General features: G+C 32.9%; 1 protein-coding gene across 8 annotated transcripts; it reads right to left on the reverse strand.

Moving 5' to 3' along the window:
- Positions 1-339: 339 nt before the first annotated feature.
- Positions 340-9254, reverse strand: LOC136221811 (protein IQ-DOMAIN 5). 8 transcript variants are annotated; one of them, XM_066009238.1, is made up of 9 exons: positions 8849-9254; positions 7996-8075; positions 7104-7153; positions 5917-6030; positions 5283-5528; positions 4516-4743; positions 4000-4113; positions 2133-2619; positions 340-828 (listed from the first exon to the last, which is right to left on the reverse strand). In XM_066009238.1, exons 3-9 carry the CDS (start codon positions 7137-7139, stop codon positions 695-697), a joined length of 1359 nt encoding a protein of 452 aa, XP_065865310.1. In that variant the 5' UTR covers positions 7140-7153; positions 7996-8075; positions 8849-9254; the 3' UTR covers positions 340-694. The 8 variants fall into 8 exon arrangements, with proteins under 8 accessions (XP_065865310.1, XP_065865308.1, XP_065865309.1 ...); XM_066009236.1 differs by having other exon boundaries at positions 5283-5549; XM_066009242.1 differs by having other exon boundaries at positions 760-896; positions 5283-5549.
- Positions 9255-11964: the final 2710 nt, after the last annotated feature.

The following is an 11964-nucleotide window of genomic DNA, read 5'->3' on the forward strand; positions in this document are numbered from 1 at the left end:
CGTTATAATGAGAGAGAAGGTTTGCAAAAACCAAAAAACTTCACCGTTCTGTTTTTAATAAATACAATATACGGAGTTTTTTTAGAGTTAAGCATAAAAAAACAAAAAATACAAATGCCAGATTACCGCCAGAATTTAACTTTCTGGAAGATGAAGCCCAACTGACACCCGGCTGATTTCTTCAGTATTATTTACAAACAGCAATAGTTTGTAATCGAAATTGGTAACATATCCTCTCTACTGGTTGTGGAGGTGCTCTTACAACATTTTGATTCCAGTTTCGATTCTCTATTTTCCATGTTTCTCGATTTTGATGCAAACAAATGAGACAGACATCAATAAGCCAAATGCTTTACATAATAATTTACTGGAAAACTTTTTCTCCTCAAACTCACAACTGCTCAAGAAACTTACAACAGCAATAACGTGAAAAGAAAACCTTACTGCTCCGGAAAACCATATATTGAAATCAAATATCAAATAATCACATCATTAATGACAATAAACAAAGATGGTTACCAGTCGCAGACCAAACATCGTATATTATTCCCGTGATAAGCCAACCCATCCACCTCAGCTTCATTATGTCATAACCAACTTTGAATTTTCAAAGTGATCGCATCCTCTCCCGATTTGCACATATATATACATATTCATACAGCAGCATCTACATAAATCACCTTCCATCGATTTCTCAATGTTGCATATCAACATCCTGAGCCACAGACTGAGCAATGTCCAAGTCCCCTTTTCCATTCAACTTAGATCTCTCTTTCCCTTTAGCAACATTTCTACCATGCTTGGCTGTCTGAACCCCAGCGCCTCCCCCTGCTTTCACCAAATCAAGATAGCCATATATTGCGTGAATAAAAAGCTTTGTAGTATACTCTTCCGACCTGCTCAGTAGGCAAGCACCGCCTTAATATGCTAACAGATTAGCAATGCCCAATTCGACAGGAACGCATAAGAGAAAGAGAAGCAGCATCTCATGCCAAGTCTCCACAAAGTGACACAACTTATTTCCAGCGTAAGGTTACATTTTTACAATAAAAACACCCAACCCAATTTTCATTTCAATGAGGCTACCAGATATGATAATTAATGTATATGTCATAAATAAAACATAGGCTAAATGTATAATTAAGCCCTTCAACTTTTAGGATTTTAAGGATTGGGCTTCTGATCATTTGTTTTTCTAGATTAAATCCTGGAACTTTAATTTTACACACATTGAGCGCCTCACCCGGTTAACTAAACCGTTAGTACAGAGCTCAATACGTGTGAAAATTAAAAATCAAGAGCTTAATTAGAAAATTATAAAGAGCTTAATCAAGGGATTAATCAAGAATCGTTATTTTTAGATATTATTTTTGTATAAAATAACAAAAAACGAGCATTAATTGTAGACTCAATTTATCATATAAGTTAGCTAATATAAGATTCTTGTTTATCATGTTAGTTAGTATAACCAATTTTGGTGATATATTTCTTAGTAGTAGTCCTTTTTATATATTTGTTTGGAAGCGGAATTCTAAATTCACTTGATATTCAAATGGTACTGTTTAAAAGTAAAAACACAAAGTCATTTTCATATATATATCTTTTATTTTTAACTGCTGAACCTACATGTATTCAAAATTTAGAAAAAAAAAAAAAAACTGAAAAAATTAATTAATTATTATCTTTCAAAATAATAAGATGATTAAGTAAACAAATGTCAAATACATGTTTAAGCCCCTGAACTATTAAGGTTTTAAAGATTAAGCTCGTGATCTTTAATTTTTGACACATTGAGCCCCCCTCATTAACAGCTTAGCTAACAGAGCAGTTGTGGATTAAAGTTCAGGGGCTCAATCTGGAAAAATAAATGATCAGGAGTTCAATCCTAAGTTTAAGGGTTTACTTATGTGTTTAGCCTCAAAAATATGAATACTTACCAAGTTCTTTTCAAAAAAAATGCAGAATGTCCGCAAAATAAGGGAATGGAGCCTTTATTAAAATATACTAGAGTTGAGCGGCAATTTTAAGGTCAATTGACCATGTTAAAAATTTACGGTGTAAACAACCATTTTGGGACAAAAAAAAAATGAGATTAGACAATTCAGAATGAGATCAGAAAGATCAGAACTCACCACTATTAGGTAGAGACAACCGCTTCTTTGGCTGTTTATCATGCTGGGTTGATCTCTCTTTTGGATTGCTGTGAGATCTTTGAACAATGCCAGGTCTTGAAATGGCCTCTTCAGCAAGATCTTCAAAAACTGGCTTTGGCTTTGGCTTAGCAAAATGTGCATTGGATGCCTCTAACATCCCAGCTGACTTGCTGGGAGAACTGCTACCATCAGAATAGGATGGACCTGTTTTCTGAGTTGTGATGTTTGATCGGAGACTCGATACAGCCAGTTTCTTGCTAGAAGGCTTTAATTGGGTTTCTGTAACATTCTTACCCTCACTTGTTCCATTTTCACGAATCATCACTCCATCTCTCAGATTTATGTCAAGAAACCGATTCTCCCATGGACGGACAGCCATCCATCTCTCCAGCCAATTCCATCCCCAACTGCTTTTATCTGGTTCAAACCCAGAAGGTACAGCCAGCTGCCTTGTTCCTGCTTGCCACTGCACAAGGAAATTAATATTTGATGTAAGAAATTCCCATGAAAGGCAACTGTATGATATGTCCAATGCATGCAGATAGGAAACCAGTACCAGTGCATAGCAGCAGAATTGAAGAGAGAACTATGAAATGGAACTCTTTTTTTTCTTGGTAGGAGGGAGATTCAGAGGAGCTAGCCTCTATAAAACCCTATCATTGTCATCCCATTATCACAGTAAGCAAAATCAATCACCATAAAAAAGACAGTTGGAGACAAACTACTTACCACACTTGCACATGTCTGATAATAATGATTAAAATAATTAATCATCAATATTCTTACATCACTTAATGGCTTTTAGACTATAACAAATAATGAAGTCACAGCACTAAATGGAAAACATATACCACATTTACATTAATGGTAATGAAAATTGTGTGCATGAAGAGGCCATTGGCTTGATAGAGCCCCAAAACTGATTTAATATGGGTTTTGCCCTTGAAACTGGTAAAGGCTTCTGGTCACAAGATTAAGGTTCAATCAGAATTGAACTGAAAAGATAAAATATTTACTAGTTTTATTGATAATTACAGGAATTCAAATACATTAGCCATAATAAATTGTATCAAAAGAAAAATTATAATAAATCAGTAAATTAAAAATCAATAAGTCAATAATGTCAGTATGATAACTAATTTCATATTTTACACATGCTAAATGATGACACTAGTGCGCCTTAATATGAAAAGATAAAATATTTACTAGTTTTATTGATAATTACAGGAATTCAAATTCATTAGCATAATAAAGTTTATCGGAAGAAAAATTATAATAAATCAGTAAATTAAAAATCAATAAGTCAATGTCAGTATGATAAGTAATTTCATATTTCATACATGCTAAATGATGACACTAGTGCTATCTTGCCTTAATGTTCAGAAGATATACTTTAAAAGATCGCTTTTTCCAATTTCAATAACATCAGTAGTGATCTTAATTGAGTGAATGAAAAGAACTTGGTTGAACTTGAACCCTAGTGTGCTTGACTGGTTTGCTAAATGCCAATTGAACAGCCAGTGTTCAATCTGGAGCACAAGCCATTGCTCCTATTCACCGATTCCTTATTTCCCAGTTTAACTGCCCTGTCGAGTGCGACCTTGGATTTATTACATCTTTTTATAACACAATAAACTGAAACCAATACTCAGCAAACAAGCAGATGACTCAAGTTTAAATGCATATGACCCGACCTTAACTGTAAATTTTATTCATAAATATAAATTTGCAAAATGAAGTCTGATTTCAGGACATCCAGCATTACTTTTAAGCAAGATAGTGAGAAAACAGTGAACTTATAAAACTGCTGCTCGTGCACATTAAACAAGGGAGTTGTTATTTTTACCTGATGAGCCAAAGCATATGCCATTGCTCTTTCACGCTTAGCTGCAGCCTCCTGCCTCTTCAGCAACTTGGCTTGAATTTCTTCAACAGATCCTACACTATCACACCACCCTTCCTGTATCATTGCAAGTGACATGGCAAGCTTAGAATACACAGAAAATAAAACAAGATACAAATGAAAATTGCAGTCTTGGAATTCAGGTAAGATGGCAGGGAGACTTCCAAACTCACCAAATTTATAGATGAAAAGCAAGTTGATGTAGCAAGTTAGCTACTTCTCATCCTTGATAACATGAATGAGATTTTCTACTATGCTGATATAATTTGACAGACCACTTGCTATTCTCATGGGAATGGAGGTATGCCAAACTTTAGAAACTTATATGAGATTGTTTACCACGAAGTTGGAGGTGCATTAAGAGCAAACATAAAAACGAGATGTCCACCATTCACATAGTTATCTAATATTTATCCAAACGATTTTTTTTATCTGATTCTGAAATTTTATATTGTTTACCTCTATCTCTCGAACCCGAGCCTCATTCGCAAGCTGTTGCTGAAGTTTTTGTTGAGCTGTTTGACTTTCTAATGCTATACGAACACGCCTTGCCCGGACACGAGCCTGAACTCTCACCAAAGCTTGCATGCAGCGAAGAGTTATTGCAGCTTGCTTTCTCACAGCATGGCCCCTTACAAGAGCTTGGAGTCTCACCAATCCTTTTAAAGCTCGTAAAGCTCTTCTAGCCTAACATATAATAAATTCTGGTTGTTGATAAAAAGAAGCTTGTATTGTGAAATGTGCTTAAAATAATTGTAAAGGTTTTTCAATCACAAACAATTAAGTAGATAAATCCATCAGTTCTTCTGACCTACTGACAAATTAAATACAGAAGATGAATATAACTGCACTTGCTACTGCCAAGTGCTAGCATTTTCTTTACCCAAACATCTGTCATCTGTGTTCGCAATCTTACACAAAATAGGAGATGTATATAGTATGCCAACGACTACTCTTAAATAATGTCACTCCAAAAAAAAGGTAATTTAGCAGTAAGTAAATATAGAATTCTCGGTCAAACCTAGGCATGCAAAATTATTATTCTTTATAGCAAAACAATAATGTTCAAGAATATAACTGGCACATATTAGGTTCAAACTGACACCAAGAAAATGTAAGCACATCTCAAACCACAAATTACCGACAAGAAAATAAAATTACATAGCAGTCAAAGCTGAACAAGATATATGCTGATTAGTTAGGTAGTGAGATGCCAGGACATGTACCAGAAATCCACGGAAAGCTGTTTGGACGCGAGTGGCAGCCCATTCCTCTCTCAGAGTTTGTTGATTGTGAGCTACATCCTGTACTTGAAGTGTAGCAGAAGGGGATTGAGAAGCTTGTGGGGCAGAATCAACATTGGCATGACCAACTGGCTGAACAATGTGGTCATCTACCTCCTCGTGAAGTTTAGCAGCATCAATCTCAATTGAATGCTTTCTCCTATGCCGGAACTTACTAGAAGCTGTCCTCTGTGAGGATTCAAAGAAAATCTACAATTGATATGATCACCTATTTTAAAACAGATTCATCTTGTAGAGTTTGATACTATTCAAAGAGTTCAAAAATCAAAAAATGCATGTAAAATCATCTAGCTTTTCAAACCAAAGACAAAAAATTCTAATGAATTTTTAGAAGGGTGGGAAGGAGAGAGGGTATTCAAATTTTGATCCAAGTGACACATAGCTATCAAGCACAAGTGAGAGTCGGTCAAATGAAAGAATAGATAAAAACTTTTAAGAATGGAACAACACATGCCCAGCAAAATACCAAGACCTAGTAACCACATTTGCAACACTGAACATTCTAAACCAATCAGAACAAAAGTGTTACTATGAGGGGGAAAATAAAAATACCCACATTGTCATCGTTCTCTGAGGACTGCGATTTCTCTGTCTTTTTTAAACCAACCAGTGCTCTAATCCATTTTCCTGAGATACCCATAGTGGTACCGTAACTCAAACAAAGAAAAACCTACAAGAAATAGTCATTGAGAAATCAAAACAATCTTAGTTTATTGAATTGATTTTGAAACTGCATCCATGGAACATAAGAAGGGATCTTTCAATTAGGAATAATATAGGAATATGCTACAAAAAGATGGTCCTTCAAACTAAAAATTAAATGCAGCATAAATAGAAGAATGTTATTTTGAGGCTCGACTTTAGAAACCCAGATTCTAGAGAACTAACAAGGGGCTATGATCTTAAAATCAAAGAGACTCAGCCACAGAATGAGACACTACCCTTGCAGCCAATTTGACTTTCAAATACAGTGCCAAAGCTGCAACTGTTATGAAGAGAGAAGAGTGAGAAATAACAAGGATTATGATCTTAAAATCAAAGAGACTCAGCCACAGAATGAGACACTATCCTTGCAGCCAATTTAACTTTCAAACAGTGTTAAAGTGGCAATGCAACTGTTATGAAGAGAGAAGTGTTTTATAGTGAGAGCAACAGGTTTATCAGAACTAGCTCAGCCAATTAATAATAACAATAGCAACAATTATCATACAACAAGAATTAGAAAAATTCATCAGATAGCTCTTATTTGTAAGTTCAGATGCATTTTAAGCAGCATAAATCATCACGGATAACTTGGAGTAGACTTAAGAAATGGTGACTTGAAAATAGAAATTGTTTCAGAGTCTAAAGCATCATCATATAGAGTATATATAAAGCATATAATAAACAACCAAATGAACAGAGCTCAAAACAGTTATAGTAGAAACAACAAGTTGTTTGTCACAACACCAAACTTGTCAAGGGTATTATGCAGTAAATGGCACACATCTTGTGCACAGAGAAGGCAGGTGAGGGTGTCTCCCACATGCGTATGCTTAGATATTTCATGTTGAAGTGCTTTTTGAACATGATTATTCAATTCCAAGGAAAGCTTATCATTGCTACTTTAGTAATCACTCCAGAAAAAATCTTTAGAGTCAATGAAAAGAAAATAATCATAATTTGGCTTCTGGCAGCTATGTCTCATCGTTGCATGTAAGAACCATTTGGAATTACTCCCAACTAATTCACCAACCACAATACCATTTTTATGCAGTTGTAGTTCTTCATATACCACATAGTATTTAGTTGACCTGGCATCACATAGTAAAATGGGGTCACAAGAAAGAGTCAAGTCAAAGCACAACAGGACAACAAGTACTCGTGTCGTCTTCAATCACAAGTGTATTAGTTAAACCCATAATTGCTGAATTGCTGAATTGGACATGTTGGACATTATGCTATTTCTTCAATCGTTACAATCATGAACTTCTATTTTGAGCAAGCAAATATATTCATAATGAAATTTTAATGTTTTGCCTCAGCTTTTGTCTCTACTTACTAGACGTACCATAAAATACGGGAAACATTAAAAAAAAAAAAAAAAGGGCGGCCCGGTCGCATTACGCGTCCCCGCTGAGCGAGGGTCCGGGGAGGGGTCCCACCACAAGGGTGTATTGGGGGCAAGCCTTCCCTTGCCAATTTAATTGGCAAGAGGCCGCTCCTAAGACTCGAACCCGTGACCTCTGGTCACACGACAACAACGTTTTACCGTTGCGCCAAGGCTCGCCCTCTAAAATACGGGAAACATTAAATCAATTAAATTCCATTTCACTACTAATTTACTCATATGCAAGGTTATCCAATAGAAATGAATGAAACTAGTTAAAAGCAGCAAAAAAGTAACGACATTAAATAAAAGGTGAAAATATCAAACAAGAGCCAAACATTGTGCAAGGTTATCCAAGAGAAGAACTGAATAAAATTATTAAGGGCAGCACAGAAAGAATGACACTAAATAAAATAATAAGGAAATTAGGTGAAAATGTCAAACAAGAGCCACATATATTGGTATTCGTTACTGTTGGAAGTGAATTCAAATAGAACCCGATTCCTAGATCACCAAAGCAAAAGCAAGCAATCATTAGTCACCAACCTTTCACCAATGATCTAAAATGTCCACTTCAGTAACCAAGTTTAGATTGAAATGAGTGTGCCAGTATCATATGTAGCACCCTGAAGAAGAATTAATTGCAACATTCTCAAAAGAAAATTAACAAAGACTCAAAGAGGGAACACATATTTCCTAGAGAAAACAAGAAGAAACTTGGAAGATATTATAAAATGTCACGGTAGAAGGTTACTGAACGTTTTAATAATGGAAGGGGAGGCAAGGGGAAGGTAGGGGAGGTGAAGTAAAATACGTAACCTCCAAAATCCCACCAAATTGGTGGGAAGGTTTTATTAACCTCCAATTAACCTTTCAAATCCTTCCTGTCTTAATAACCTTCCTTCATGGTTAGATTATTAAGTTCCATCCAAGCAGACCCTGGGGCACAAGCAACCACATTGCAACCAACCATATTAGTTTATTAGCAATAATAAAACACTGAAAGTTTTAACTTCCAACTTTGATAGCCTTCGGAAACCTCCTGAATTCTCAAATTATGCAACCTCGACTTTCCCTCTACATCCGTACATATATCAGCTATAATAAACAAACCCTAATTCCACAAACCATCAAACCCAGTTGAATTCAATTTATACAATCCCTTCAAATTGAAAACTATGAACACGCAAAATGTGAAATTAAAGAGATAACGTCATAATGCGTACAAAACCAAACAATTCAGTGCCAAATGTTCCAAATCAAGCAAACCAAATTCAGCACCAAGACAATGTAGATCCACAGATCACAAAGCTCCAAAGCCATAATTCCCCTCAATCTAAGTACAACAGAGTGGGAAAGAGAAAAAGGTAGAGAAAATCAATGGCAAAGCTTGAGATACCTTTTCAGTCGATGATCTATCAATCAGCCAAGTCAAACCTCACTTACTCGCACAGACTCAGTTTCTGTATCCACAAAATTCGATGTACAGAACCAGAATTCAGATTCAAAAAGCTGTAAAAAGCTCTCTCTCTCTCTCAGTTCACTCTCTAAAGTAGTATTGTAAAATGAAAGACACGATACAATACAATCCAAACACTATATTCTCTCTCTCTCTCTCTCTCTCTCCACAAATTATTTAACAATTTGATTTCTTAAGGCTATAAAAGCTTGCCGATGGCGAGTGACTGAGGCCTGAGGGAGCGAGGAAGATACAGGAAGATGAAGTGAGAACTATCAGCTAACGTACGCTGGGAGGATTTGGGTAATTTAACGATTTTGTTAGACCTCACACGCCGTAGTGTTTTTTGGTGTATATAATATATATTTCTTTTTCGCTTAGAAGTATATAATATATTTGGTTTGAGGTTGGAGCCAAGTCGTTGTCACTTCTGCGAGTTGCGACTGCGACAAGTGAGAGAGTCAATCACGGGATACGTTTGGGTTTTTGTGTCCCCGTGGCGTACGTTAGAATCCACCATGCAAATTGAAAGATTAAATTAAATAAAGTTGGAGGGAAAAATAACAACAATATTTGTTATAAAGTTATAGATTATAAATTAAATATTATTAATTACATGTGTTTGGTTAGATAAATTTATAGCATGAAATGTTTCTAATGTTTGGTTTTACCTATTTAATTTAATTTAGAAATGAGATTCCCCTATTTATAGCATTATTAACATTATTGATTGCCTCCTCCTTTCTTATTAATTAAATTGTATTCTCATTCTTTTTGAAATTTAATTAGGACTAAGGTATAAAAATATCCAATTTTACTCCTAACGTTTAAAATTGTGCAATTTTACTTCTAAAGTTAGAAGTCAATATTAATTTTACCTTTAATATTGATAAATTTGGTTAATTTAAGAAATAATTCATCAAATTGTTTTCTCGGTCATAAATCTTATCATCTACACTTCACATGGACGTCATTTTATCAGTAATAAATCACAAACATATGTACATTTGTGGAAAAAAATAAAAAAATATATATAATGTCTTTTGTACAAATTGGATAAAAAAAATCAAAAAAATTCACCGAATTTATAAATATTAATCTCCAATTATATTATTAAATTATAAAAAAATATGAAATCCTTTTTTTAGAACGAATTGATACGTAATTGGTACTGAATAAGGATTAAAAATATATGTGTTTTATAATAGTGTCTCAAAATTGATCCAAATTATCAACGTTAGGGATAAAATTACTATTGGCTACTAACATTATGGATAAAATAGCATCATTTTAGATGTTAGAGATAAAATTACTTCTGACCCGAAATGTTAAGGGTATTTTTCACTTTAACCCATTTAACTAAAATAAACCCATCCCACGTTTTAATTTATTTATCCTTTTTTAAGCAAGCCACGTTGTGTTTACAATTTCCTCTAACCACCACATATCCATATATTAATCCAAATTAATTCTACTAGTCGAAAACCCGTGGGATGCACGGGGTATGAAACTTTTATATAATTTAGATAAATAAATAAATTGACATATTTACTTTTAAATAATTTTATATCATGCTTTGAAAAAAAAATTATATTATGTATATTTGAAATTAATATATATTTTTTAATGATAATTCAAATTAAATTAATTTTAAAAATAATTGACTACTTTTTTTTATTGAATTTTAACTAAAGATGAATAATTTATTTATTTTTACAAAATTCAATGATTTGTACTTTTTAGGAATTTTAATACATTTTCATATTCCAAATATTCTGTGAAACAATTATAATAAAATAGCAGATTAATTAAGAAATATATTAGTATATAATAAAAAAACATTCTCTTTTGTTACCTTCTCTTCTTGAGGATAGGATTGAGGTCAGTCTTCCTAGACTGATCCCGGGTTAGGTTTTTGTTTGTTTGTTTTTTTCTTCCCTTCTTACCAAAAACAAAAGTATATAATAAAAAAACCAAAAATTGAATTAAACTATAATTAAAATTAAATATTATATTTACGATACAAAAAGAATTACAATATAGCTTAAACAAAAATTGAATTAAACTACAATTAAAATTAAATATTATATCTACGATACAAAAGAATTACAATCTATGTTAAAATGGAAGCAACATTAATATATTATTCTATAAACTATTACAATCAATACTTTTCTAATGTTGCATATGAAGAAACTTTATCAATTCAATATGTAACATATAAAAAAAATAAAATTCGTAAGAATTAGTCACAAATTCATCTTGATGATAATTATTTTGGTTGATGGAATTTCATGATCACCAAGTATTCGAATTCAATTATTCATTCTGCTACAATAACCCAATATATCTAATTGAATCAGTTTAAGATGATGATTTCTCATATTTTCATCTCGTAATATCTCATCAAGATATTCGATCAATTTGTTCTTCATTCTTTCACTATATAGAATATCAGTCATACTCACAGATATCACTTATTTGACTTTATTAATATTTTTTAATAATTATATATTCTTGAATTTTGTAAGTAAGAAAAACAAACAAAAGAATTGAAAAAAAAATGAAGGGACGAAAAAGATAATTAGAAGAGAACCATATTCCTCTCGGGTTTTTTTTTAAAAAAATAAGAGAGAATGTCGAGACATAAGCGTATAAAGAGGAGAGTGAAAATATTTTTTGCCCATTAATTAAACATTTTATTTTTTCTTAATAAAGTATTAAGTCCATAAATTAATTTTAGTTAAATAGAATTAAATCGCAATTGTAACCACTCAGTACAAAAAAAACATTTTATAATTAATATGTGAAATTAATTATATTAATTAGAATCATTATGCTCAACATTTGAGAATTCGAAGAGATTCAAATAATAATATTTTATTAATTAATATTTTTCAATAATTTGTCTTATGATCATATTTCATTTTCATCTGTTAAAAACTCTTGAAATACTAACAATTTTGTACGAACCATAATATAATAGTTAAAAATTATATAAGCCAATGTTGCAAAAGCAATTGTCTCAATATCCATAATTAATGTACATTTTTAAG

Source organism: Euphorbia lathyris, chromosome 3 (genome assembly GCF_963576675.1).
Source record: "Euphorbia lathyris chromosome 3, ddEupLath1.1, whole genome shotgun sequence".
Classification (NCBI taxonomy): Eukaryota; Viridiplantae; Streptophyta; class Magnoliopsida; order Malpighiales; family Euphorbiaceae; genus Euphorbia; species Euphorbia lathyris.

Coding starts and splice junctions, on each gene's coding strand:
- LOC136221811 (XM_066009237.1), bottom strand. CDS start 7,139: ATGTGGTATATGAAGAACTACAACTGCATAAAAATG. Junction 6,031..7,103: donor ACTACAACTGCATAAAAATG/GTATTGTGGTTG, acceptor TATTTCTTGTAG/GTTTTTCTTTGTTTGAGTTA. Junction 2,620..3,999: donor CATATGCTTTGGCTCATCAG/GTAAAAATAACA, acceptor TTCCTTGTGCAG/TGGCAAGCAGGAACAAGGCA.